The 23,226-nt window shown below is 39.6% G+C and overlaps 1 protein-coding gene across 1 annotated transcript in view; it reads right to left on the minus strand.

The window, feature by feature from the left end:
- FRAS1 (Fraser extracellular matrix complex subunit 1) overlaps nucleotides 1-23,226 on the minus strand; it is a gene marked incomplete at its 3' end in the record, with an annotated part of 442,801 nt that overhangs the window by 170,187 nt on the left and 249,388 nt on the right. The window contains exons 19-20 of the mRNA XM_084232972.1: nucleotides 11,997-12,137; nucleotides 7,605-7,748 (exon numbers count right to left, since the gene is read on the minus strand). Of these exons, the coding sequence (XP_084089098.1) occupies nucleotides 7,605-7,748; nucleotides 11,997-12,137 (285 nt within the window). The remainder of the gene's footprint in view (nucleotides 1-7,604; nucleotides 7,749-11,996; nucleotides 12,138-23,226) is intronic.

Genomic DNA, 23,226 nt, shown 5'->3' on the forward strand with positions numbered 1-23,226 from the left:
AGTTCTTTTTTAATTTAAGAAGGCCTCAGTTTAAGCATAGGTCACATTCTCTTTCCTTTTTTTTTTTTTTGGTCAGAAAGAAAAAGTTCAAAGAAAAGAAATGCCTTGAAATATTCAATCACCTTTCAGCAGACAGTGTGGTCTCTTAAATAAAACAGAAATTGAGAAAACAAGAAATAGACAATCACTGAAAGTTCCAGAGCGAGATTGGATATGCAATTCATAGTTCAACCAACAAGAGATAGGGTGACAAGACAAAATAAGAAACGAAAGTGCATTGCAAAAAAAGAAGATAAGGAAAATAAAGAAGCAAGTCTTAAAAAAAAAAAATAGAAGGCACAAGAAAATTGAAAAAATACAGAGATAGAAGAATAGGACCAGATGGAATGAGTGGGTACTGAAAAATAAGATAAGAACAACAAAAAAATGGGTCCCACTAAGAAGAAAGATCCCTGATATAATTACTATATGTTGCATTTGAAGGGAATTATGGTACATATTAGGATTCCAGACTCATTCATTCACCCAACATCTCTTGATCTCTATCTGTGGGCTAACTGAGCTTTCATTCCCACTTCTGCAGGAAGGTTGCTTGGGATGAAACAAATGAAAAGATAAGTGAGAAAATGTTTTGAAAAATATAAAATGCCATAAACACATCATTACTAGTAACATACATGAAAACAGACCTAATCCAGCCATAGCCTTGAAAGTCATATTTAAGCAACCACAGACTGAGTAATAAACCTATGTCCTGGTAGCTGCAACATTACAGGGAAATGACGTATCAACTTGAATTACACAAATATAATGGAACCTGCAATTTAAGTATTAAAAATGACAATTATGTGGATCTTTCCAATATTTGCCAAACATGGAAATACGTAAATTAAAGTTATATTTACAACAGCATTAAGATTTTATTTTTTATTTTTTTTAGTATTTTATTTTATATAATTCTTACATCATTTTTCATTTTTGCACAATGTATGCCTTTTCATTTTGGTTATATTCCCCATACAATTGTACCCTTCCTTATTTTGACCCTAATCCTTCCTCTCCCCACCCCTCTCCCCCCACAGTGTGTCTCTGGTCCAGAGTTACAGCAGTAAGATATTGAAGACATAGCTGTCATTGACTACGACTATGATCAATGGATGTATATTTACATAGAAAGTATTAAAGTAAATATGAAGTGATATAATTTATTAAAATTTAAGTATGCATTAATGTTTCTCTCAAGTATATTCATTTTATAAGGATAATATACAATAGGATCTCATATACACATGGCAGTCTAAATCAGTTGCCATTTAAATCAGATTAGCAAGATCTTGGAACTTTTTCCAACAGTGCCTCAAAAAGTCACCTTGTCACACCAGTTCCTGCCAACCCATTTTTCAATTCACCAAAAAATGTTTCCTCTTGAGTCACTACTCTATGTAATCAACTATACCTGGCATCATAGAGCAAAATGGCTAAATACATGGATTCTGGAAGCATACTCTTTGTTCCAAATCTCAGCTCTTTGCTCCAAATTTTGGTCTTTTTGAGCAAATTTCAGTTTCTTTTTGTGTTTCAGTTTCTTCTTTTTCAAAATGGTGATCAAATTACTATCACCTGGGAAGATCATTGTTAATATAAAATGACAAAATGCATTCAAAGCAATTAGCACAGTGCTTGTCACATAATGAACCCTCAGAACAGTCGCCAATTATTAGATCTCATGAAAAGATCATTCACCGAAAACATGAGCTGGTCAATGCCAAGTGCCAGGTAATTGGTAGAAACAATCAGCATTCCAGGAAGTAAAACGTGGGAGATGCCAAGAGGAAGCTGGTCCCAGAAGGGAAGAAATCTGAGCCAGGCCAAGAGGGACTGTCAGGTAGGATTTCAATTATCAAAATAAGGTAGTAACTGCTACACATTGCAGTGTGTGCCTCCTTTCTTTCAGTTTCTAATAGCTATTGCAAAATGTAAGGCAGTGCCAACTCTCCTCTCCCACACAATAGAAGCTGGCTTCAAGTCACTGAGTCTGGAGGCAGAGAGCTGGTACACTGGCTTAAATGGACGCCCTCCCAGCTCCCTAATAATCTTCAACTTGAACTGGTTTTCCTCAGTGCTGCAGTGGAATCAGCTTATTCCAAAATAAGAATTTGTTGTTCTTTTAATCTGTGCATTTCAACCTTTTCTACCACCTATTTTTAGGGCCCTCTTTCAAAAAATGGATATAATATATGGGTAAAATCATGGAACGGTCTCAAAAGATTTCTTTCATGTATTGGAAGAAAATGTTGATAGGTTTTCTAATCAGTCAACAAATGGCTTCACTCAGGTTCAGAGAGCAAACACTTCTCAGACCCAACAGTAGAAGAAAATTGCCAATTGATCTTCAATCTTCTTTGCAGACAAAAACCAGAGAGGCAAACCTCAGCCTGCTCTGTAGCCCCTCTGCTTGCCTACAGGGAAAGGAAGAATGGAAGAGGAGAGAAGAGAGGATGGAGAGAGGAAGCAGCCCCCAATTTGTGCATGCATTCATGATTTCATTTTCCCTTTAGGAGGTACAACAAACTGTTCAACACATTAACATCAGTGGTGCAGAGAACCACTGGTTAGCAAAGTGAGAAACGACAATAAATGAAGGGGAGGGGTCTGCAGTGAAATGTTTGGGAAATGACCTGCAGCCTTCTTCATCTTAGAAATTCACAGTGCACATCTGCCTATTTAAGGTTCTGAAAAAGCCTGCAATAAAGAAAGCTGCTTAATGATTTCACTGAGAGCTTCCCAAATTTATTTGCCCTGGAGTCTTTTTGCATGTAACACCTATTAACTACTGCTCGGAAGTTGAGTAACATGGGACACGATATGAAAATGCTCAGAGCAATATTTCTTTACTGACACTTCTATTACTTATATTCAGATACAGATATACGAAGAAAATAAACTAGCATTTAGAAAATAACTGCATAAACAGATTTTTAATCCCCCTGAATTCAACCATTCTAACAAATCAACTGATTACAAATTTTCAGTCTTTCCCTCTACAATGTTGCTCTCATTGTGATCTCCTTTTCTACAAAAAACTCAAAAGTAAAGCCATCTCATTAGGCATTCCGCAGTCAAGGCATTTTATTTTTAATGCATCTGCATCTGAATATTTTTCCCATATAATTTCTTTTTAATTTTCACCCTCTTATCTACATGGGAGAAAGCGTTGTGCTGAGAAAGACAAATGGAAGAAACACCCAGGCTTTGGGAATTTTTAGATAATTTTGTTGAGATATGAGCAAAATATTAAGGGGGAAATCTATTGTGGGGGGAACCCTGGCTTTCCGTAGCACTTAACCATGTCTTCTGCAATTTTATCCACTCCTACCTCTCAACCCAGTTCATTTATCTTTGAAAACCTTAGATGTGGCCTAAATATCACAACTTGCATATTTGCTTTGATTGACTTAGAGAAAAAATACCCACACATATGACATCCCCATATGTGATAACACACTGAGGTTACTGGACCTGTTCCCAAGATGTGTTTATTCTTGTCTAGGTGATGGATTAGATGCAATTTTCTTTCTTACACAGCTAAGTGCAATTAAGAGTCACTGATGATGATCTTAGGTACAGCTCAGACAGAGAATAAATAAATCCTATGAGTAAATCCTACCACGCTGCAAATCTTACACATCATGGAGGGAGCAGAAAGGGTGCGTCTCCAGGGCTTCCACTGTGCCAGGACTTCCGAAAGACAGTGAAAATATACTCCACTGAAGGCACTGCGTGTGGTGGATTACCTTCTGCTATCTCCTCACTGGGCTCCTCCTAACACCTTCTGGAGCTTAGATAGACATCACTGAAAAGTCCCAGGAAGTTAACGACAACCTGGGTGAAGCAACATTAGGTTAAAAATACATTTCCACTACTATAAACAATTTTTTTAAAAAAATCTAGGACTTTGGATTAGGGTAAAATGAAGATAGGAGATGAATTCCTAGTGGCTACAGTAAGAAACCCAGGTTCACTCAGACCTTTAACCTCCTCCTGGAACTACCCCTGTATGTCTAACAGTTACCCCCTACTTGTCCAATTTCAAACAATCATCTTTCTCACTGCTTCCCAAACACATTCCACACTTGGTAAATGGTATTCCTATTCCTTGAATATATGACCAAAAATCTGGACATCATAGCAGAAATTTCCTTTCCCTTAGCCTCAGAACAAAGAGATGGCCAACGGCTGTTGCTTCTATTACATTAAACCGCAAGGAATTTGCATACTTAGACCATTTGTGCCCACGAAACAGTAACCTTACTTGGATCAACCTAATAGGTCATTGATACGGAGTGAAGTCACAGCCCCTTCTTTTAGTCCCCTCAGCAGTGCCTCATCAGAGTCTTCACCTCCTGTCTGGATTTCTGCAACTTCTTTTAAAATGTCTTTTTGACCCTGTTTTATCTTCTTGCAAGCAATCTTACACAGATCTTGCTCTTTCCAGACTTATGACGATGGTATTTTCCTGCTTAAAAACTTTCAACACCCCCAGCATAGATGACAAAGCATGTTACCCCTCAACAGAGCACACAGAGGCCTTCATGAACTGACCCTGCCTCCTTCTGCTTTAGGTCCCACCATGCCCATACTCAGGGCTGAAATTCTACTTAACTCTTTTTGGTGCTTAAACAGATAACATTCCTTGACCTCCCCAATTCTGGAATGATCTACTTCCAAAACATGGAACCTTTCTAATTCTGATTCATCTTTCAGAATCATCTCAATTACTGCATGTTCCAGAAAACCTTCATTACCCACTCCATAAATACACATACAGAGACCCTATCTGGGTTAGGGTCCTACCCCACAGGTTCATTCATTCATATTCTCAGCAATACCATATACAATACATACAGCTTCCTTCCGCATGCTATGCATCCTTAAATTCAACACCATGCTATGTTATTTGTGTATCCCCAGAGTCCAGGGCAGTACTTGGCAATGGAGCATGTGCTTAATAAATGTGTAATGGAACAGTAAATGAAGGTATGCATTACGATGCTATATATACCTCCTACATACATATATACATGTATATATGTGTGTGTATATAGTATACATATAATATATATACATATATTAAACTTTGGGGTCAATGCAGTTCACTGAAAGATGAACAATTAAAATTAGTGGTCAAATTTTTCTGTAACAAATACTGATATATCAGTCTCTAATCAACAAAGGATTTCCAAGCACCAGAAAATGGTTACCTTATTTGAAACCTTTACTTAATATACTCACTTATCAGGACAGCCAGGGTTTGCCCCACCCAGCTTCTGTAGTGGCACCTGCTCTTCCAAAGCTGGTGACTTCCAGTGTCATTTAACCTTGTCCCATGATTATTTATTCTAATGGCCTTCTATTAGGCTTAAAAAATTAATGTCTCTCCTAATCACCCAATTTACTATCAAAAAGGGCTCTGGACATTAGAGAGAACAGAGCTCATTAAAAATTAAACTTTTCCAATCTCCTTATATAAACATTTATTTATAAAATATGCCCCAGCATAAAAATTTTAGGACCCACATGTAGAAAAGGTTGGAAATAGAAAAGCACCATTAAGGTCCTACCTCTTACCTCCTCTCTCTGGCTATAATATGCCTTTGCTCCAGTCCATCTTCCATAGTTTTCAGATTCCCTGCATATAACCCACATCCTTAGTCAAGTCACAGTCCTCTCCCAAACTCTCATGATTTATTGACCATAAGACTCAGTCCAATATTTTTGGCCTGGAACTTTGGCTTTCTATATCCTGGTTCTAGTTTCATTTAATATGCCTCAATACGAACCATGTTCTTCACCCAGGTCAGACCACACACTGACTATGAATAGCCCATGTGTTCCCCCTCTGGGTCTGTCTCCTGATAGAACCACGCTGGGAAAGCCTGCCTGATCTCCCTTTGTCTAATTCCATAAGAAGAAATTTGGGTTCTATCTCCTCTACAATGCATTCTATAGCTTATACTTCTTCCTCCTCTGAGTGGCAATTTACTGTCCATTGGTGTTATCATTCACAACACACTTTGTACTATTTGTTAATTGCCCTTATGTCATTTTTCCATCAACTTAAATATCCTGGAAGATCTCTGTTCCCCTCAAACAGAAACATAGCAACAAATGCTCAGTGGATTCTCAGTAAATATCGACCAATATTCTATAACCATGTTAGGAAATTTAGTTCTTATAATAGCTATATTCCATCATATCATATAAAAAGAATCAGTAGCTGAACTCAGGCTTACAAATTACAATACCAGACAACCACGTCACCCCTAGAGTCCGCTACAAGGGCAGCCATGGATGTTTCCCATCTGTCCACTTCCTAAGTCAGCTCTGACTACAACTGGAAGTACCAGCAACAGGCTCACATGCTCTAGGTCAAGGGATATTCATTGATCATAAACCTGCACTCTCAGAGCTTCTAATTTTCATTGTCACTAAGATGTTTGCAGGCTTTATAATTGACCTGAAACACAACATTGTTTAGCTGCAGCCCTGTTCTTGACAGCTTAGTCTTCCTAGAAGACAGATCCTAACCCAACATCTAGTCTTTAGCCAAAGTCACGTGTAAAAAGGAATGCATCACTCAGGTTGATGGCACTACTTGGAGCACTGCCATTGACTTGTTGTGCCCCCACCTACCAGCTGCACTACTCTGGAACCAATGCTGCCCCAGACCAATTGTAGTGCTCAGTACTATGATATAGACAACAGGGCACACCTCCTTCCTACCCAGGGGAAAGCCCTCCAGGAAGGTCAGTTCCAGTGTACATCCCACCATGCCCTTCCTCACATTTCCCAGGATGGCCTCCAGTTAAGCCCTTCAGGCTGTGACAACAGAGCTGATAAAAGCAAAACTCTTCAAGTTTCTTCTACAATTTGGAGAAGTGGTCAAGAAACATACAATATCCTACTAGCCTATAGACTCCTTTCTCTAGATGGTAGGCTCTTTGAGGGCAGGGCCATCTTACTTAACATTTTTGTATTCTGAGCATCTGGCCTTTAGTTGACACTCAAGGATATTTGCTGTATGAGGGACGGATGAACACAAACACTGTATGACTTCTTTATCATTATCCAAATTCTAGGCTGCTTTCCTAATGCATTTCTTTTTTGATATCAAAGTATTAAAATGAGGAGGAAAAATCTCAGTTTCACTGACTTACCTTTAGGTTATTCTCCCTAAATTTTTGTTGCTAGGGCTGATGGCAAAGATTTTCCACAAAAAGTTGAAGAAGAAAATGTAGACAAAAGGCAGGCAGTCTTCAGAGTGACTATTTTGAAAATACATTTTACTATCTTAAAAGTGTATCACATGTATGTATTATAATTTCATTCTTCATTAACATGAGTAGTTAACATTTTTTTCAGGAAAACTACAAGAGTGCTACTCTAATGTTCCATTTGAATCCACATATATTTACTAAGTGTCTGAGAGGAACCAGTGAAGTGAGTTCCCAGAGAGGAGACAAATGAGAAAAAGAGCATTAATCAGATGACAAGTAACCCCAGCCTTCAGCCCTGATTTCTGAGGCTAAGAAGGTCTCACTCACCTGCACAGTACCCCATGAGGTTGAGGAACTGCCCTTCCTTACATCTGGTCTTGCAGCTCCCACCATTAAGGGTGACATGAGGGTGACAGGAGATGCAGTCAGATTCCAAAGGGCCATGACACTGCCTGCAGATGGGATGGCATTCTAGGGAAACAAGCAACAGAATTGGAATTATGACCTCAGCATGTCAGTCCAGGAAGCATTTAACACATGCTACAAATTACATTAAGAGCCAACCTTAAACATAAACTATCTTTTGAAGTTCCCTAAATAAGTCTGACACACACGTCTGACCAATACACACATGTTATCAGTGAAAATATGCTCCCTGAATAGAATATGGAATCCTGAACCACAAAAATCAGAGTAAAAAAGCTTCTGTACAGCAAGACACAGTAACCAATTGGTTAAAGTGAAGAGACACCCTACTGAGTAGGAGCTACGACTGATAAGTGACTGATATCAAAGATCTACAAATAGCTTATACAACTCAACAAAAACAAAGCAAACAATCCAATCAAAAGATTGGCAGAAGAGGGGCTGGGAATTGTATGGAGACTATAACCAAGATGAAAAAGCATACAATGTGCAAAAATGAAAAATGATGTAAAAATATATAAAATAGGGCCTCCCCTGGTGGCGCAGCGATTCAGCACTGGTCTGTGAAGCTGCCCGCAGCCTCTGCAGCATTGATTCAATCCCCGGCTGCCAGGTGAGGGTCCCACATAGCGCAACAGACCTCTCCTGCCACTCCCGCTGCTCCCCTCAGCAGCGTACTTTGGTCCTTCTGCCTGTTCTGCTCCCCGCTCTGGCTCTGGTGAATCCTCTCACCCTCCCGCACTTCTGACTGTACCCAGTGCTTGTATAAATAAATAAATCTATAAATATATATATATGAAATAAAAAAATAGCAGAAGAGCTACAAAAGTCACTTCCCCAAAGAAGAAATGCAAGTGAACAACAGGAATATGAAAATGTTCAATGTTACCTATAATCAGGGAAATGCATGTCAAAACTACAATGAGGTACCACCTCACGCCAGTAAGAATGGTCTGTATCTGTCAATGACAAATGCTACTGAGGGTGTGCAGCAAAGGTAACCTCTTACATTGCTGGAGGGAATGCAAACTGATCCAACCATTATGGAAAGCTGTGTGGAGGCTCCTCAGATTGCTTAAAATGTATCTACCATATACTCAGGGATTCCACTCCAAGGAATCTACCCGAAGGACACAAAAACATTAATTTGAAAGGAAACCTGCACCTCTATGTTTATTGCAGCACTGTTTACAATAGCTAAGATATGGAAAAAACTTAAATGCCCCAAAACAGATGAATGGGCCAAGGTGTGCAAACTGGTCCAACCACTATGGAGAGCTGTCTGGAGTTTCCTCAGTCTACTAAAAATGGAGCTACCATATGACTCGGCAATTCCACCACTAGGATCTACCCAAAGGACACAAAAACATTGATTCCAAAGACCACCTGTACCCCTATGTTTATTGCAGCGCTATTTACAATAGGTAAAACCTGGAAACAACCCAAATGCCCCAAAAGAGATGACTGGATCAAGAAGATGTAGTATATATACACAATGGAATATTATTCAGCCACCAAAAGATAAACTCATGCCATTCACAGCAATGTGGATGGAGCTAGAAGGAATTATGCTCAGTGAAATAAGCCAGGAGTGTAAATAAATAAAAACAGTACAAAATATAACAAAGCAAAAACAGACAATTATAAATCATATACTGCAATATATACTGCAGGGGAGGAGGAGGGAGAGGGATCAGAGGGAAGGAAGGAGGAGCACAGGTGACTGAGGTGATGGTGCATGGGTGAAGGAAATTCTATGGGGACTACACCTGAGGGGGTGGGGGAAGCAAACATTTTTAAAAATGAACAATGATGTAAAAAAATTTTTAAAAATTTAAAAAAAAAAAAAAGATGTGGTATATATACACGATGAAATGCTACTCAGCAATCAAATAAGACAAACTCATGCCACTTGTAGCAACATGGATGGAGCTAGAAGGGATTATGCTCAGGGAAATAAGTCAGAAGGAAAAACAAAAATAGCATATGGTCTCATTTATGGGGGGATATAGGGAAACTGCACAAAGGGTCAAGAAAAAGGCAAAACTTGCAGGAAGGAGAGTAAACAAACTAGGGGAGAGAAGAGCACAAGGGATTATGGTGATGGTTTATGGAAGATATGGAGGTGGGAGAATTATGGGAATTACAGCTGAGGGGAGAAATCAAATATTGTACAAAAATGAATGACGATGTAAGAAAATAAAAAAATATTTTTTTAAAGTTAATATTACTTAGCTAGATTATACTAAAAAAATAAATAAGCAAATAAATAAATATCAGAGTAACTGGCTGCACTTTCCAGAGAAGTCAACATGATCCTCCATCTATGCAAATGAATTGGTTCAGGTCACAGACACTGAGCAGAAGAGTAAGTGATAAGATACACCCTCCCTGAAATACCATGATTCAAATAGAGCAAGACTGGGAGAAGAGGGGAGCCATTTCACTTCTCAGAAATTCCTGGCAGATAGACAGGAAACCATACACAGCAAGGGGAACCAAACCTCTCACTAGACTCAGTTGCCAGCCTGCTCTCCCTCAGGTCACAACGTGGATGTCTGTTTCAGCAGCAATACGTTCTTACAATACAAAGAACAGGAAAGAGATGATTTCAGGTGGTTATCATGAACTGTATTTGAAGTTCTACTCCTTAGACCTGTATTTCCCCCAGAAAAACCACCAAGTTAATCAGAGGTACTATACTAAATAAAAAACAAGTGAGTCACAGTTGGTGTAGGCAATAAAGAGAAGGATGGCAAGAAATAAAAGAAGTTGCAGCTGCAGATGCATTCGTGCTGCCAAGGCAGGCAGCAGGAGTGAGCACATGGAAGGAGATGGAAGGATTTTTCTGCCAAGGACGAGGAGGTCTAAGCCTGTCTCATTCCAAGAGGAGGGGAGGTGAGGGACCAGAGCTGGGTACAGCTTGCTAGAACTGTCAACAAAAAAATTCCCTTCTGGCTCAGACTTGGTGGAAAGCAAAGGCATAGATTTTGAGTAAAATCAGCCGCCTCTCACTTCTGGTGAGAAGCCAGGAGAAGATAAAGAGTTTTTAAAAAAAGCAAGAAAATGAACTGCTGATTAGAAGGCAGGCATTAGCTCTCACCCCTGCATTCCTAAAGCTCTCAACTTTGAATCCTCCAGCCAAAAAGATATTAGTGGTCTGAGGATGATTTCTACCACCCAGTTCCTCTTCCCTGCTAGTGGATTTTCAGTGACCTGGGCGCCCTGCTGCTCATGGTCCCATCCATCTGCTGGCTTCCAGCAGACAGAGGCAGAGTTAGAGCTACTTAAAACTTACCCTCTGAAACAAACACACACACACACAAAAACAACTGGATGGACAAGGGGGAACACACATAAGGACAGACAATTTTCAAGGACAACCTCAATGACAAAGAAACCAGGATCACTCTCCACTTGTGCTTGATAAGGTGTTTAAAGCAAGGAGCCCATCGGGGGCCTAGAGAGATTAAAAAGGTACTTGGGTAAAGAAGATTCCAAAGGAACTATAATATTGATCTTCAATCGTCTAGATTTGTGCTCACATTAAATTTCCTTTTTGGAGTTTGAGACCAAAGGAATCTAACAAGTATTAACTTATTTTTAAATATTTTATAAATGTATACTACCTGTTTTCCAGCTCCACAAATACATGTAATAAACTGTCATAACCATGGGCTTTTTCCTATAAGCTGGCCACAACAGTCTATTTTTAAAATAAAATAGTGATCACGATAGAATGTGTTCTGTCTTTTAATAGATACAAGAAAACAGTGCTAAAGTAAGGTGCTTAAACTTTAGTATTTTGTCAATGCCAATAAAACACTGAACTAGTAATTTCTAGAATCTCCCGTACTGAAATATAAAGGCTCTCTTAAAAAAAAACGTATTGGATTGACATGTCAAAGAAGAAAATAAACACCTCTTTCTCCTTTTGTTCTATTAGGCTGTAGCCCGGGGAAGTGGGCTGAAAAGTACAGCATTAATGCCAAAGGCCTGATCCTGTACAAATGCTAGGGTCTCTGGGAGCTTGTGTCCGTGATGACCACCACAGAACCCATTCCTTGCTGAATGTGCAGGGTTTAAACTGTTTCATTTCACAGATATTTTCCTATTGGAAGAACAAGATTTCACTTGTTCTGCTTACACTGTGCCTTTACTCCAAGTTCAAGACAAGGATTTATAGCCCAGTCCTCACCCTTTGGTATGACAAATTTCTAATTATAGTGTCTGACTGCATTATGAAAAAGAACATGGGCCTAGGAACTATGCCCTGGCATGTTACATACTCACCAGTACACCTGCCTGCCTGGTCAAAGTATCCATCTGGGCAATGGGAGAAGCACTCCCCATCCAGGAGCGCGTGGGCTGGCCAGCAGGCTGTGCAGTTGTATGCACTCTTCCCGACACACCGGAGACAGGACTGATGGCAAGCTGGGAGAAAGAGAAAGAAGAAGAGAAATCAGGAAAACCGAGGATGACATGCGGGGCACTACGTCAGTCCTGTAGACATTCCTGGGTTGGCACACGTTCTGCACACGCACTGAGCTTTCCCAAGGTTGGGCACACATCTCACATACTCTAAGTCCTATTCTACAAAGCAAGCTTTCATGGAACCAGATGAAGTAAGGCACAAATGCCACAAAGAGAAATAACCATTTGCAGAGTCACACATTTCATCCTTCCAACATCCCCATTCTTAGTAAATGTCAAATCAAGAACAGAAACCACAAAACAGGTCTCCTTTCCTCTGGACAGTTGCTCCATCAAACAATGAACTGTTTTTAGCGGACTGCTCCAATTAAAAAGATGTGTGATGGGAGCTTATTTATTGATTCCGCCTGGTTTATATGGTTCTTACTCTCTCATGGCAACTGGGCATAGTCCAGTGAGAGGAACTGCCCAACATTTAGACACACAACTCTTAAGTGACTTTGACTGAGTTCTGTAATTTCTGAAGGCTCCTACTTGCTTGTGTATGAGAATATAAACTATCCACACCACATGGGGTGGTGGGGACACTAATTGTGTTGATGCATGTAGAGTTCTTATATAGTGCTGAACACATCATAAGGGCTCAATAGATCTTAGCTGTAATTAATACCATTAAGTGCTATGTTAAATTACTCACAGATCTAAAAAGAATGGTAGAAGAAAAAAGAAAGAGAATATCTCTACTTGCCTCCACCAGACCTTTGAATATAAAAGGATATAGCGTCATTTCCCATGGCCAATGGATTAATCACACATTCTATTTTCCATGTTTCTGATGCTTCGGCATGATCAGTGTCTAGTCTTAGTGAGATTAGCCCTCCCAGAACTAGCCAGTTGCTAGAAATAGTAAATTACTAGCCTGTGAAGGCATCTTTCACATATGAATTAACTAATCCAGAATCCATACACCCATCTCCTCCTCTACTGAGCTCTTATGCTCACTCAGGACTACTATCCCTGCCCTACCCACCCAGAACCAGATACCAAACACCTGGAGAGAGACCCCACACCCCAAAGTCCACTGAAATCATTCAAACTAGCCCTCCTAGGTCTGCTTACCTTGTGTGCTTTCCAACAGAAACCACATTAAAAGTTCTTGCCCATATTTTTCCCTTTGTTCCTTCAGCCTCCTAACATACCTTGCTTCTTCTCCTTGTGGCCCCGTGCATCATGTCAAGTGTTTCTTCCTTTTGGGAACTGTGACTAACAAATATCTTTTCAATAACAAACCTCTCCTGATCTGTTGACCTTCCTATTCCCTTTTTTTTTAAAAAATTTATTTTTATTTATGCATATAAGAACTGGGGTGCAGGCTAGAGGTGCGAGGGGTGGAGGATTCACCAGAGACAATGGGGGAGAACAGGCAGATCCACTGAAATACACTGCTGAGGGAGCAGTGGAAGAGACAGGAGAAGTCTGCTGGGCCATGTGGATTAGCTCCCTGGCCAGGGATTGAACTTATGCCACAGTGGCTGCTGATAGCTTGATAGCGCTGAGACTTTAACCCATGCGCCACAAGAGAGGTGCCCACTTCCTATTCCTGCATAATAAAACTTACATTTTGATACAGCAGCCATTCACATTCATTCATTCATTCATTCATTCATTCATTCACAGATTATTAAACCGCAAGTAGGTTAAAGTACTACGGATACACCATGAGTAAGAAAACAAGCTGGCTCTTACCTGTACAGATGATCCCATGCATTTCAAACACCTGTACAGTGAAAAAAACCCACCCACTTCAGGTACACTACTTTGAGTTTCCTCTTTGCCTTCTCTGTCCTTCTACTGAACACCCAGAAGGTTTAGAGACCAGCAAATTAGAAGAACAAGATCTGATTTTATACCACTGAAATCTCCATTTCTGCAATTCCCAATTAAAATGCAGCATACAATTTTTGATATACATGGGGCTGATATAAGTGGATGTCCTGGTCCAGAAGTCCTGGTTGTTAAAGTAAACTATTAGAATGTGGCTGCTGTCCTAGGTCTTCTAGGCTCCTTTGCAGCCTTGGTCCCACCCTAGTCCCTTGCTTCATCTAAAATCCAGTGCCTGAAGTTTTAACAACTGTAACAGGAGGTCTTTAAGACCTAAGAACAGAATTCATCTGACCGGGCGGTGCCTTGCTGTACTGGTGGCTATTATTGGTTATCATCCCTGGATATATTGTACAGTTTTATTTCTGTTCAACAATATTAATTATTACATGGAAAACAGAGCTAGAGCCCCAATTTTTAAATAATTCCCTTTCATTTTTTTAGATTCTCTTAACAGCTCCATTAGCAAAACTCACGGAACTTTTTTCCCAAGTATTTTCACTGAGAAAATAATTCCTCTTTGAAAAAGCAAAATGGAATTCATAGGCTGATGTTTAAGCAAATATTATAAAAGAAGGGTACACATTAGCTCATTATTTAAGAAATGTGTAGCACAAGGTGAAACCGCATGTAATGCAAAGTAAGTCAGTAATATTTCAAAAAATAGCTAAATTACATTGTCAAGACAAAGCTTTCTAGATTAATTTGGGGAAGCAACGTATTTCTACATACTTAAATATTTCTATGATAATACCAATATGTTTTTATGATACTTTACAATCCCTAACTCTTCCTATTATGCAGCCCTAATAAACAGGAAACTGTAGCATATTATTACAGAATTGAAAATTGGGGAAAGATGATTTAATGCATTCATTATTATCACACAGCATATCTTATTTTCTTCCATTTCGTCACAAAGTGAATGTGATAACTTGGCTCAGTGTGAAGAAAGGTTATTGTTAAATTATATAAAACAGGAAGCAAAGAGGATGTCAAGTTGAAAAGTTGTAGGCCAAGAATTTCAGAAAAAAGCCCCATAGATACCCACTCTCCACTGCATCTCACAACTCAACATCACTAGACATCACCATGGCAAACTTCAGAATAATCTTATTGGAAATGTTTAAGAACCAAATAGATAATGAACTGGTTAGCTGCCACATGGCACAGAGGGAATAGGATATGTGGGGTCATGATCTTCTCAAAGTGCCTTTTTCTTTATAAAGCACTATTTCTGTAGGTACAGGCATTTACATCTGTGTCTTTAAAACACTCTCCTGAAACTTTAAATCTGTGCTGGTTTTGGAAATGTCTACACTATTTCAGTGATTTTTATGAGGCTTTATCTGTCTATGGAAGCTGATTTCATAGCAGGAGTTCTGGTTTGAAGTCTGAGATCCTTCAAGGAAGACTAACCCCATTACAGGGCATATATGGAAGAGCTTTGAAAGAAGTTCTATGAATAATTTCTCAACGTAACACTCCATTTTTAGAGTGACTTTCCAGTTGATGGCTAAGTATATTTCTGAAATGCATAACTGAGCTCTTTAAACACTAAAAATGTCAGCCCTAAAAGTGTCCCAAGATGGTTGTAAAGTCCAATTAAATTGACTCAAGTAAAAATTTCACCTAAAATAATTAAAATATATCATTTTTATCCATTTTCCATTAAAATTGCAGACAATGATCACTACTATGACTCTTTTGTAATGACATAAAAAATGGCTCAACATCCTTATTTTCATATCACCTAAAATTTCTTGGCTTTTCATGTGAAAAACAATTTTTGAAGCAGGCGTCTCTCAAATGATGATGTAAATATCAAATCCTGCTGGATATACGTGGGAGTACTGCAATAAGGGTGAGAGTTGAGATGAGTTAAGTCAAACCACACTGGTCCTCCTATTTCCCTCAACTTCTTTTTCTTCTTCTGTTTTTTTAAATTAACTTGATGAACATCCTCACTCCCCCCATCTTGCTTCATACCGAAGCATAGTAAAAAATCACAGTTTTTCCATCTTTGTGCTTTCTGAGGTACCTATTATGCTCCCTATGCCTGGAATATCATAATTTTTTAAAAAAGATTATTTATTTATACAAGGACTGGGTACAGTCAGAAGCGCGGGAGGGTAAGAGAATTCACCAGAGCCAGAGCAGGGAGCAGAATAGGTAGACTGATGAAGTACACTGCTGAGGGAGCAGCGGGTGCGGCAAGAGAAGTCTACACGCCATGTGGGACCCTCGTCAGCAGCCGGGGATTGAACCGGTGCTGCAGAGGCTGCGGGCAGCTTAGCAAGCCCAGCACTCAACCGCTGCACCACCAGGGAGGCCCATATCATAATTCTTAATAATGAGTTTCTGCTGACTGACGGGGTGGATGGTATTGAGAAAGTAGTAGCACACCCTTCTAGTTCTCCTAGCTCTTTGATCATTTCTTTTCAGCCCTTCTCTGTTTACATCATGAATACTAGAGCTATCAAAACTGCACTCTCTGACCTTATTTTTTTCTTACTCTCGGGTAAACTTATCCATAGTTTTAACAATGACCTCTATGCTGGTGGGCCCCAAATTTATGTGTTCAGCTCTGGCCTTTACCCTGAACTCCAATTACATAAATCTAACTGCCTAAGGGGATATCTCTGCTTGGATATTTCTGCATGGTTTCATGGGTAACTTGTACTCCTCATTTCCAAAATATCACTCATATCCACTTTATGTAAAGTATGATATCACATACTTTCTGTCTCCACATCCCAACCCCATTATCCTACCCCCTCCATTATCTTTCTTCCTGTATTCTCTGTTTCACTCAGTAGCACACCCTTTCATTGCTCATGCTGAAAACCTTAGACTTGTACTTCTCCATTTCCACAACAAGTCCAAGTGTGTTGCTCCATACTTTTGAAATCTCCATCAAATCTATCGCAACTTAACCCTCTACTGCAGATCTTCCCGATCATTCATGATATGAATTAGGGCCATAGCTTCCTATCAACCCCACTGTCTCTTCCCATTTACCTGCCCTACCACCACCAGTAAGAGTTTTATAAAATGCAAATTAATCAAAGTATTCCTTTACTTAAGATCCTTTAATGGTTCTTGCAGTGAGTGGGAAAACTAGGTGCAGGGTGGGTGGGTGGGTCTGGTGGGTCTGGTAAACCTCCCAGGCCCCGGTGAATCTTTTTGCTTTCTCTGGGCTGTCTCTGGCATTCTCTTGTGGTCTTCCCTCTCTGTAGTCACACAGCTCATCCTCTTGCAGTTACCTTCCCATAGCTGTCCTCTGTCTCTGAGTGATGCTGCCCTTATATCCCTGAACTCTAGGCTCAGATGTGCACACTTGCACATGCGCACACCCCCATACTCCAGGTGTCCACCATCAGGCATGGATGCCCCATGCCCATGCTCCCAAGAGCCTTCTGATTAAGCACAATCGGTTGCAGGTGATAGCCATAGAGGCCCGTGGCATGAAAAGCCTGATCAATTCATTTACCCTACCGTTCTCTAACAGCAACAGTGTAAACTCTGAACTCCTTAGCACTGTATATAAAGTACTTCATGATATGACTCAACCCCATGTCCCAGTACCATTCTCCACCATTCACTACTTTGGACTTTATGCTTTGGAAACACCAAATACCCTGTACACCTCCACCACGCACATCTTTGTACCTGCCATTTCCTCTGCCTACAATGTCCTACTTTGCTGGTGAACTTCCATGAATTCTTTAACAGCCGGATGATGTAGTTTTTCTTCTGCAAGTCTTTCCTCATAGCCTCTCCCCGAGACAGGGTCAGTCTCCTTTGTGTTTTTTCTGTATCTTGTCCTGTGCATACAGTTATTGTAACATATACCATGTTCTTTTAATTACTTGTTTAGATGTCAGTCTCCCCTACTTGATTATGCCATCCTTAAGGCATGGTCTATATCTTTTTCATCTTTTGAGTCCCAAAGGCTAGCACACTGTTAGAAAAGCAAGAAGGGGAAAGTGAAGAAGATTGAATATTACCAGGAGGCATGCCTTTGTATAGCTTATGTCAGCACTCTAGAGGCTACATTAAAGAGGGTTGCTTAATATAGACGCCATGTATTTTATTCAATTAATGCAAAGGAATCCCACCTTCATAAATAGTAACATACTCTTACGCTGAGCAGGCAGACTCCTGCCAATTTATTTCTTTAATTAAAACTCTTTGCCTTAGGCCTCTGGTGAAGCTTAACAACAATAAAATATATCAAAATACAATATATATTATTTCTTCCAATTCACCTAAAGAAAATTAATCAATTGGCTAAAATAATTGGTAAACTTCTCTCTTTTTTTAAAAAAGATTTATTTATTTATTTATACAAGCACTGGGTACAGGCAGAAGCATGGGAGGGTGTGAGAATTCACCAGAGCCAGAGTGGGGAACAGAGCAGGCAGAGGGACCAAAGTACACTGCACACTGCTGAGGGGAGCAGCGGGTGGCAGGAGAGGTCTGCACGCCATGTGGGACCCTCACCCGGTGGCCGGGGAGCAGCCGGGGATCGAACCGGCGCTGCAGAGGCTGCGGGCAGCTTCGCAACCCAGCGCTCAACTGCTGCGCCACCGGGAAGGCCCCTACTATTTTATTTCAATTCCTGGATAAAACTTCACAAAGATACCATATTGCTAAGGCCCATTTAGTTGATTTCAAAGCTTTAATCATTTATCCAGTTTAGAACTTCTGCCCTTCCTCAGCACAGAAGCCCTAAAGTAGGGGAAGGTATGAGTTTGGCTGACTTCACTGTTTCTCTCTGTTCCTCCTATAGTTTCTCTTTTTATAAAAGTTTATTGAAGTAGCATTGGTTTATATACTATTTTAATTGTACGTCATTACAGATCATCATCTAAATATACATGAGTGACGAATTTTTATTTAAAAAAAAAGTTGGTGTCCTCGTCCTGGATAGTGACACCGGAGGCTCCTAAATTCATTTCCTCCCACAGCACACCAAATCCACACCTACACATGGGACAATTCCTTTAGAAAGAAGTTCAGAAACAACCTGAGTGATTCCTATATGTCAGGAAAATAAGAAAAAACTTACATCGAAATGGGTGGGAAAGTTTGAGGAACACTTTTTCCATGAACCCCAACCCTGGCACAATGATACACAATCTGTGGGAGCACCCTACACCCAGCTTCTCCCTGAAGAGTGAAAAATCTGTAGATTAAAAAGAAAAAAGAATTCTGCTTTCTGTTAGAAATCTCTCCCCTGATCTGACAATGCTGCAGAGCTACTTCAGAAACGAGTCAGCAAAATAAGTTTGTTTGTTGTGAAGACGCCTCTGGCAAGAAACAACAAAACACCTGGAAATCTCCACGTACCATGTCCGCCACTGTCATGTTTATGAGTTGGTGGAAGAAAGAGCATGAGATAATGTCCTGACTATACTTTGTGTCTGTAGGGGTATTATGTAGGACACCAGATTCAAATAACCTTGGGTACATGTAACTTTTTTATGCTCTAATTTGACTTTGTAACATTAAGTCATCACTTTGAAGTTATGAATAACGCTTCTCCTGAACCATTAACCAACAATGGTAGAAACCAACCCATTTTCTGCGTTCTTTCTTAAAGGGTATTGTTTCTATGGACACAATAAAGATATGTAAAGAAAATTCACTATTGCAGTAGAGATTTCATTTTTAAAATAAACTAATTTCCTTAGAATTATGTCATCTTGAATTCTTTTGCTGAACTTCATGAGAATTGAAAGACTCCATCATGAATTTGCCACAGAACAGGGATCAGTACATGGCTAATCTGACCATCTTGACCATGTGCATATGTTCACTGCCAAAATGTTGACATGATGACTGAGCCGCACCATTAATTGAGGTGGCCTGGTCTAAAATTAAATTGAAGTATTAAATGAAGAACAAGGGATATGGGTTTGGAAATAAGGAAATATTTCTTGAGCAATGATGTCCTGTATTCCCCATTGCTAAATTACTCTAAGCCTCACCTTCATCATCTATTAATGGAAGTAAATGTAAATTCATGGGATTTCCAATAAAATTCTTGATTACAAATAATTTATAAACTTTAATGTGGTATGTATATGTGTGTGCATACATAACTGTAAGAATCTACATCAAAAGATTTAAGATTATCTCAAGGTAAAATGATCACATAAAATAAAGGATATCTAGTTAAATTTAAATTTTAGATAAACAATGAATATTTTAAACTTAAGCAATATTTGTGACTTATTTAAACTACAAAATTCATTATTAATTTGTTGAATATTTTAATTTCTTAGGATGTATTTTTAGTATATAGATTTTAAGTTTGGATAACCTAGTAATTGATGTCTTGTTTTCTTTTTCTCTTATCTGCATTTTTTTTGAAGATTTATTTATTTATACAAGAACCAGGGTACAGGCCAGATGTGCAGGAGGGTGAGAGAATTCACCAGAGACAGAGCAGGGAACAGAACAGGCAGACTGACCGAAATATACTGCTGAGGGGAGCAGCGGGCGAGACAAGAGAGGTCTGCCACGCCATGTGGATATCTCCGCAGGGGGCTGGGCTTGAACCTGCACTGTAGAGGCTGTGGACAGCTTCACAGCGCTGTGCTCAACCGCCTGCACCACCAGGGGAGGCCCCTTATCTGCATTTTCTAAAGGTTTCTGTAACATATATAATACATGCAATGAAAAGAAAGAAAAATTAGGATTTTTAATTGCTTCAGTTAGAAAAAAAGTATACCAGTAATAAATTGAAGCACTTATCCTTCTTTAATTAGATTATTCTAACCATAATCCAAGGATCAGGAGTATCAGCCTCACCTGGGAGCTTGTTATTAATGCAGAAACAGACCCCATCTCAGACCTGGTAAATCTGAACGCACATTTTAATAAGATTCCCAGGAGGTTCCTATATGAAGCTCTACTCTAGAGGGAACTCAACTTAAAGCTTAGTCTTCAAAATAATTGACTTCTTTAAAAAAAAGACCTTCAACAAGAGGGGAAGAGGAGTCTTAGGTGGAGTGGAGCAATCTGACCTGAAGCCAGGAAGCCAGAAAAGTGAGCAGGCAAGTGGGGAAGTTACCCAGTGACAGGTACTCCATCCTCCTATCCATCTCCTCTGGCTTCATGTACAGCCACTCTGGCTGGATGGCCACTGAATGACTCCAGGAGGTACCTGCCACTTAAATTACAATGAGAATGGCACCCCTGGAGCTGTGCAAATCTCTGCCCTGGGAATGTCATTTACACTCACATCAACTCACAGAGCAAGGAAAGTCAGTGAGGGGGAAATGAGTGAAAAGGTAGGGATGGCTTCTTGATGTTGTTTTGCAGGACATGGACTGTCTATTAACTAGTAATTTGTTTGGTTTGGGTAAGGGGACAAATGGTTTTTTCTTGGGTTCTGTCTTTTTATTTATTTTAAACTTGAATAATGAAACAACTGGAATCAATTTTGGATAAAATTATTAAAATCCTTCTTTTAGCTCATCCAAAATGTTAATATCTAATAAACATGCACAACTTTGGTTAACAACTGAAAATGCCTCCAAATTATCTTTCATAACTAGTAACAGATCCTCTTTTGTACCAGTAATTCTGCCATACTATGGCCAAGTGCATAAGAAGCATATTGCCAAAGCTCCTTCGTCTGAAGTTCTCAAGTTTAATTTTGAGAAGGAGCCAAAAACGTAGGATTAGCACATGCAGGCAGCCCATCTGCCTCTCACTAGAGCATTTTGCTTTGGAACCCATCTTGGCCTACCTGTTCATCCCCCCCATACACCCTGCTCCCCACTTCATTGTACCCTGGCCAAGTGTACACCATGGGCTTCATTGCTTTTGTTATTATTCACTTCTTTCTTTATTACCTGTTTCAGTCACTAGAATATAAATGCCACAGGAGCAGGAATCTCATCTAATGAATGAGCATGCCCCCAGTGCCTAGATAATGCCTGCTACCCAGGAGACACTCACTAGACATTTATGGAAGGAATGAATAAAGACAGATTACTAATAAAAAATGTTCAGTTTGGTCACTGTTAATTTTAAATTTTTTATCCTTCAGTCATAGACTTTGACTTTTGTCTATTCGGAGTGTTTTTACTTTAACTTCTACTGGATAATTCTTGGATTTACCTTGTAGCTCAGAGTAGAAACTTTTATGATAACTTCTGACACCACTTCAGACTCAAAGTAAATTGCTTCTTCCTGCAAAGCATCTGCCTCTTGCTTTCATTAGCTGCAGTAATATTCTAATCACTCCACACTGCAGTCTCAGAGAAAGGGAAGAGAATTCCAGAAAATAGTTGTTTTTCTCTTCTGAAGAGAAAAACACTTGAAATCAAAGTGCTATAAAATAAACTCTCAATGACATGTGCACACACTCATACATGCACGCACGCGCACACACACACACACACATACACGACATACTCCAATCTTTTTAAATGTTCTGCAAAAAGGCAAGGGTATTTCTGGGAGTGTTGAGGACAGCCCATGCAATCTCACAGGACTCCCAGGCCTGATTTTATAAATAACACTTAGGCAGAATTGAAAAAGGAACAGATTGTGTGATGGCAGGAAGGTTTCCAGAGATATGGGATGAGTGACAGAAAATACATCAATCAACAACTTAATGTGCAGGTAAGGTTGGAAACAATTGTTGGTTACACTCAGTTTCCCAATGGAATCTCGGGCAACTCTATTAACCTCTTTCTGCCACATTCTCATCACTTATAAATCGAGTACAGCAATCTACCAAGTAGACGTTGCACAGGGATTTGGTAATAAATGTGAGTAGACAGCTATATGTGGGGTACCTAACAATATTAAGCTAACATGCATAAAATCATGGGGTTACAAATGACTCAGGAGGTTAATCTAGTTCTTTTCACATGGGACCACAATTAAACCATTCCAGGGGGATTATATTCTAATCCTTCCTAAAAGGTGTCTGTATTAAGGAATTCCCAGATAACTCACTTTTGTCAAGAACACTTTCTTACATTTAAAACATGCAATCCTGCAGTATCAGGATGTTTTTCTGCCCACTCAGAGACAGTGGCCGCGTCCTCGTTTAGAGCATGAACATTCTAGCTGGCTGATCTATTTTCCTGCTCATCTGTACTCTGTGCCAGCCATACGACCTTGAGCATGTTACAGCCTAACTTACTCAAGTCCCAGTATCTTCTCCTCTAAAATAACT

The sequence above is a fragment of the Talpa europaea genome, assembly GCF_964194135.1.
Source record: "Talpa europaea genome assembly, chromosome: 5".
Classification (NCBI taxonomy): domain Eukaryota; kingdom Metazoa; phylum Chordata; class Mammalia; order Eulipotyphla; family Talpidae; genus Talpa; species Talpa europaea.